Source organism: Silene latifolia, chromosome 11 (assembly GCF_048544455.1).
Source record: "Silene latifolia isolate original U9 population chromosome 11, ASM4854445v1, whole genome shotgun sequence".
NCBI classification, from domain to species: Eukaryota; Viridiplantae; Streptophyta; class Magnoliopsida; order Caryophyllales; family Caryophyllaceae; genus Silene; species Silene latifolia.
In genome coordinates this window covers 146,782,516-146,789,538 of record NC_133536.1, presented here as the reverse complement: position 1 = coordinate 146,789,538, position 7,023 = coordinate 146,782,516, and the positions used below count along the sequence as shown (strand labels likewise).

General features: G+C 34.8%; 1 protein-coding gene across 2 annotated transcripts; it reads left to right on the top strand.

The window, feature by feature from the left end:
• The first annotated feature begins 575 nt into the window (after positions 1-575).
• LOC141611947 (glutathione S-transferase DHAR2-like) lies at positions 576-4,636 on the top strand. Of its 2 annotated transcripts, none has more exons than XM_074430610.1 (6): positions 576-835; positions 1,390-1,480; positions 1,595-1,738; positions 2,802-2,919; positions 3,046-3,186; positions 4,376-4,636. In XM_074430610.1, the coding sequence occupies exons 1-6, from the start codon at positions 784-786 to the stop codon at positions 4,460-4,462; spliced, it is 633 nt and encodes a 210-aa protein (XP_074286711.1). In that variant the 5' UTR covers positions 576-783; the 3' UTR covers positions 4,463-4,636. The 2 variants fall into 2 exon arrangements, with proteins under 2 accessions (XP_074286711.1, XP_074286710.1); XM_074430609.1 differs by having other exon boundaries at positions 577-841.
• The last annotated feature ends 2,387 nt before the right edge of the window (positions 4,637-7,023 follow it).

Genomic DNA, 7,023 nt, shown 5'->3' with positions numbered 1-7,023 from the left:
CCCAAATTGAGAATTTTATTTAAAATTTTATATTTTATATTTGACCGTAACTGCAGAAAAAGAAAAAAATGTTGGATTTGAAAATAAAGTTAGGAAAATGCACGTGGTGCCCTTGAAGTTACGATTTTTGCTCGAAATACCCAATTTTTTGTTCCGGAAAACTTTAAGAGGGTATAACTCGTGTCTACGAGTTCAGAAAGTGATAATTTTTTTTTTCAAACCGATTATCTTTCCGAGATCTACGATTTGAAAAAAAAAATTGTCGTATTTGGATCCCGTGGCTTGGAGTTTTTGTACGTCAAAGTTTTTTTAACCGAACAAACTTTGAGTGACCATATCTCTTGGTCACGAATTCCAAACTCGACAATTTGTTTTTTCAAGTTGTAGTTCTTGAAAAGATAATCAATTTGAAAAAAAAATTCGCCACTTTCTGAGCTCGTAAACACGAGTTATATCCTCTTAATGTTTTCCGGATCAAAAAATTGAGTATTTCGGGCAAAACATCAAAGAGCACACCGCGTGCATTTTTCGAATAAAGTTTGACCTATAAAATAGTCTGATCAAGGGTTGCGACCAACACAAATATGTACGTTCTCCACCATATGTCGAGTAGGTTCCTCTAGAATCCTGACTCCTGACTTGACTCCTGAATAGGGAAAGGCGATTGTTTGTGTCTTGTAGTAGCGTTACGTGCAAATATTCGAGCCTTTTCTACGCATCCTTTATCCTTCCCTCACTCTCAAATCTCCAACTCTCAATTCTGAAACAGGGAAAGTGTACAATATGTCTGTCGAAGTTTGCGTCAAAGCCGCTAACGGTGCACCTCATGTTCTTGGTGATTGTATGCCTTTTCAATATTCTTTCTCATTTTCTTAATTTTAATACCTCGATTTTTGGGTATCAATCAATTTCTGTTTTCATGCTATTTTATTGTAGTTTTTTGGTTGAATATATAGTTACTGATAATTCAATTGTGTAGTAGTAGTTGTAATCAAATCATCGTCTGTTGTATAATTGTATTTATGGTTTTTGGGGTTTCATAATTTCACCATCAATTGTTGAATTCATGCCACTCTTTTTTACAATAATAATGATATCATTTCTGGGTTATGATGCTTAAATCATTTGCTTTATTAATAATACTTCCGCCGTCCAGGTCATTTGTTTAACTATTCCATTGAGATGTCTCAATCAATTGTTTACTTTTCCAATTTAGGAATGCCTTTGATAGGCAGTTTAATCCTCCACACTCAAAGTTGGTCCACTTATCATCTAATAATTGAGCCCCTTTTCTTTCTTTTGGTTTTGGCAAACAAATGACGGGACGGAGGGAGTAATGAATTTGGTTACAATAGTGAGATAATTCATGGATAATAATGAATTTGTTAGGTCCATTTACTCAAAGGGTGCTTCTGACTTTGGAAGAGAAGAAAATTCCCTACCAAATGCACCTTATTGATGTTAATGACAAGCCCACATGGTATCATTTTTCAAACTTAACATTTTATTTATTCCTAGAGTGTACAAATTTTCTACTTTATTTTTCAAACAAGAAACCCTGCTTTTATTTGTTTGATATTCATATGGTGTTTAGGTTTTTGGATGCAAATCCAGAAGGGAAAGTGCCAGTAGTCAAGTTCGATGACAAGTGGATTCCTGATTCTGATGTCATTGTTGGTCTTCTTGAGGAGAAATACCCCGACCCTTCTCTTGCGCCTAACCCTGACTTCTCCTCCGTGTAACATTCCCATTTCCATTCATTTTTGTTTTTGCATGAAGTGAACTTGCATCCAAGTCAGATTTGGTTCTTACATTAGACGGTCTTTGGTTGTGTGAAAGCTTCTAGACTGAATTAGTATACTCTTGGTGTTTAATGTAATTAGGTGATGTGGTGTTAGTAAAGATAGAGATGAAGTTCTTGTTGGTTGTCGTTCAACTAAAACTCCAACTATATAATGGTATAACCTTTCCTGTGAGACAGTTTGATCATTGAGCATGCTCCGTGCTATCAATTCTTAAGATATACCTGTATATGTATATTTTTAAATATAAATTTTTGATAGCTTGTTCCTTTTATAACAATGCTTTTTCTTAAAACAAGACAGTTACATCTTAAAAATTCATGATTATCTTATGAGTTTATCCTTCACTAAAGTTTGAGATCTACTGAACGAACAATTATTCAGTATTTGGAGAGTAGCAATGGTAATTTGTTCAATTGCTTTCTTATACAGTTTCTTTTTCTATCATGCAAAGATTTGGGACCTAGCTTAATTTGTTTTTTTGGGCATTGTGCTTAAACCATTAAATACTTGGATTTGGGCTTATACCGCCTCAGTTGTACTGTACATATTTCCTGCTGAAAGCTGATACACTGTCTTTTATTTAAAGATTTACGATGAATTAGAAAAGTTACAGTTTTGAAAATTTATATTGTTGCATGCCTTTTTTTTTTCTTTGTAATAGCATCCTGCTCTTAAGCATTAGATTGTTACCTAGCTCGGCTTTGTTTCCCATGGAAGATATGTAACTTCAACTGCATAATTGTTTGTGGATCAAATTGGTTGTCGATTTGCTTATTTGTTTCGATGGGCTGTATGCTGGTAATAAAATATACACAAGTATGACTATTCTTCCCATTGACGCCTTTTGTTTTATCTAGCCTCTGTGTAACGGTGTATGCAACTGATATAAAACTGCCGTGCTCACATGTTTTAATGATCAAATAGTTTAAATAAAGCTTATGTGCATTTGTTTCCTTGACCTTAATTTGGTGCGTGTTTTCTAATTGCTTCAAACAGGGGATCTAAAATCTTTTCAGCTTTTGTCAATTTCCTGAAGAGCAAAGATGCCAATGATGGGACTGAGCAAACTCTTCTTGATGAGTTGAAGGCACTCGATGAGCATCTCAATTCACATGTATGTAATTTGGCATTTCCATTTTTTTTATCAATATTTCTCGTCTTTATGACGGTTTTCCCTTTTTCTTTTACCTTCAGAATCTGAGCTGCCCTCGTTTTATATTCACATCGTGTAATTTTATAGGGGCCGTATGTTTGTGGAGAAAACATAACTGCAGTTGACTTGAGTTTAGCACCGAAGCTGTACCATCTCCAAGTAGCTCTTGACCATTTTAAGGGTTGGTCTGTTCCAGAGAATTTGACCCATTTGCATAACTATATGAAGGTGAGATCATGATGTTCTTTATATGTATGCTCTGTGGTACTGATATTTATTGAGTTATACTTAATTTGTCCTATCACTATCCGAGATTTTAGTTCAGTAACCTTGTGAATTTCATTTTCTTCATGATCTTCTTCATGGGATGGGGTGCCATGGTGCTATGATTAGATATCTTTTTTAACCTTCAACCAGAGTCTCGTTTTGTGTCATATTTATGCTTTAGAATCCTTTGGACTATAATGCCATGGGTATAGCCGTATAGCTACATAATAACAGGCCACGGGTTTTGGTAAATAAGGCGAATTGTTTAGATTACTTCGGATCAAAGTTAATAGGTAATTAAACCTTGCAAATAACCAGAGTGATAATACCTATTCAACAGCGTTTTGACTTGTGATTATAAAAGACTGAAATGTGCCTTTTGTCTTTTTCAAAGTTTAGTTGCTCCCTGTATTTACCACACCTTTTCTGCTTGTTTAGTTTCAGCTTAGTTATTCCGACAAGGTATGTTCTATAATAGGTGGTATTTGACTTTCTCACGGTCCACTGGAAAGTCCTGAAGCCTCTTGCCAATAGACACTCCCACTGCAATGTTCTGTCGGTAACCTTTTGGTTCATCGATAGGAAACCATATTTGTTTAGTTTACCTGCTATTTGAAGTACTCATTCCCTTCCCATGAGACTTTCCTCGTAGGTTTTTCTTTGTTCTGTTTTGCAATTGGACAACTTAGCGAATTTTCATACCTCTGTAATTTATTTTATCAAAATTAATTTACTGGTGTCTTGCGTAAAGTTCTTCAAAACTCAAAAGTTGCGGGCCTGTCATATTACTTTAGTGGGGTATAGTATAGTGGTATCATTCTCTTTTTAATCGTTCATTAGACCAATTTGTGCTTCATTTTTGTAGAATCCTATCTGGAAATGACGTCATCAACTTTCGATCTTTAAGTTTGCGTCTTTGCTTTCTTTCTATGTAACAAAACCTTTGTCATAAATAGAAACATACATTCATGGTTAAGCTATTGTCTAAGTGATCTAACTTAAAAGGATGATTTTGTCACTGGGACAAAGACGGTTTTATATAACAAGAAGCAAATTATTTTGGTTTGTTTCTTTCTGTTTCTTATTTCGTTCAAAAAAAAAACACTCCGTAATTTTCGGTTTCAAAAATTTGACATTAGTTATTGTGCAGACGCTCTTCGCACTCGAGTCCTTTGAGAAGACCAAAGCAGCAAAGGAATATGTATGTTCAGGTTGGGCACCAAAGGTTAATGCATGAACTTTCATCAAGAGTTGTTATTAGAATTTTGGTTAACAACCAGTTGAAATAAAGCATACTTATGTGTGTAATGCTGCTGGAAATTGATTTACAACATTTTAAAGACTTGACATTTGTACCAAAAACCCGAGTAGCTGCTTAATTAAAAGTAAGGTAAAATTTGAGCTGCAGAAAGTCGTATAAGATGTTGTATGGCGTACAACGACCTTTGGCTTATGTTCCTCATTTATTATACAAACTACTATTATGATCGGTTGTATTCCGTACAACAGTCTTGCAAGAGACATGGTTTGGGCGGTATACAAATGAATGCTTTGTTGACATAGAACTGTTAGTTTACACAGTTTCTTTTGTTGGGATATTCTATGGTATACCCTCGTGGTTTTTGATTTTCTACGTTGTAGCCCTTTTTTTTTTATATTCTATGGTGTACCTTTAAACTTATACATTAGTCTATACCATGACCTTATTTGTTATCATTCCGAACTTAAGTTCTTAAATGACTTATATTAAATTGTCTATTTATCATCCCATTTATTCTATAACCTACTAATTTACTTATTAGTTCTTTGAATTACTCATTAACCTAAGAAATAGTACACAAAAATAACTAAAAGTTCAAAAAATCTCCATTATCATGTCATGAATCATAACAGATATTTTAATAGTAGTTGGTGCTTATTAAAATTGATTTGTGATGTTTCTCATATAGAGTGTTGATACAACGTTAATAAGTCAGAATAAGGTCAAAATACGGTCGTTTGATAGTGATAAAGTTAATGGAGAGTTAAACGAGGTTATGAGGAAGAAATAAGTAAGAAGTTTAGGGGTACAATTTAGAATTAAAAAAAAAAAGCAGGGGTTCAACATAGAAAACCCAAAAACTCAGGGTACACCGTAGAATATCACTTTTTTTGTTTATGACGGCAATTTCTGTTTTAATGGCAAAATGGATTCCAGTAGGTATCAAATAAGACTACCTGGTTAGTTTATTGTCTCTCCTTTTCAAAGTTTTTTGCATTACCAAAAAAAAAAGTGCTTTGCCTGACTTTGCACTGTAACGAAGACCTTTACCCTTTGTTTGGATAGGGGAATTTGGAGGGAAAAGGAGGGAAGGGATTTGGTGGGAGATCATTTCCTCTGTTTGGATAACAAAATGGGGATGAATGGATTTGGAGGGGAGGGCATCCATTTTCCTCCTCCGAGCCAAACTCCCTTTCCCTTCCGTCTTTTCCCCGTCCCTTCTTTTCCCTACATTTTTTTGTATCTAACAACTTTTCGGCTTTGTTGAAATCAATCAACCAGTCAATTAGTCATCATGGTGTTGGACTTGTCAAAATTGAGTCGCACGATTGCCCCGACCCGCACCAGAATTGTAGACCCGAATCTACTTGAAACCCGCATTGTAATGATCCTCATGGATCATTAAACCCGAAAAAAAGAAGATCAATTCGCAAGAGAATCGAAAGAATTTTGATGAAGATTAAGAATTGTACCAACATTAGAGAAATATTAGAATGTGTAATAATGCTTACCATAGCTTAATGTTTGAGATTTAATTACACAGCCTGCGAGGTTCGACTTGCTACAGAGTTTCGCCAATGACAACTTACGATCATGTACAAAGGGGCCAGAAATTTTACAACTTATCATTCAAGTTACCTTAGGTCTTAACTCTTTTAACACCTCCAAAATCTTATCTTACAGCTTCTAAAATGTATGAGCACGCTGGGTTGCTTTTGGCGGGTTTGGAGAGTGTTATTTGTTGGGGTTTACCTTTGGGCTTGGGCAATCTTAGGAGATTAGAAACAATAAATTCTTTAATAATATTGGGAGTTGCGTTTGGGCTTTATTGGTCTTCTTGGTTTTTCTAGCTGCTAAATCACGTGAGCTACATCTTTTTGTCCCCTCTTCCTTTCTCAGCCGCACACTCCCCTTCTCAATCCTCCTATCATTCTTCGTCCATTAATTATTATCTTTTTCTTCTCTTTCATTTTCATTTATTCCTCCTACAATTATTTCTTCATCCTTCATCTTTCAATTATTCTTATCAATTATCGATTTTTAAACAACTCAGTCGTGGGATCCATCGAGTTTTAATTCCTAAGGTATGATCAAGCGGGTTTTGTTCAATTTTAGGTGATTTATTTCAATTTTGGGGTTGTTTGTTACGTTTTTTAGTTTAGATGATTGCTTTTGGAATTTAATACCTTTATTATGGGAATATCATCGTAGTCATCGTAATCAGCATCAATTATTGTGGGTGGACAAATAGTGAGCTTCCTTATCGATCAACGCCTTCATCACTTGACCTTCGAATTTAACTTCATAAAGTCATTCGTCACTTGATCTTTAGACTATTGTCGAATGTACTCCAGATATTTTACTCCTATTTTAATAGGTTGCGAGTTTGTAGTTGTTTTGTTAATTGTTCTCCATTTTTACAAGCTTGATTTGACTAGAAGTTGAGTTTCGACATTTTTGTTTGATTGGTTTCGGTTAAGAAGTGATTGTCTGATTATTTCTTTGGGTTAATTATTTACTGATTTTTCAGTTGGTTC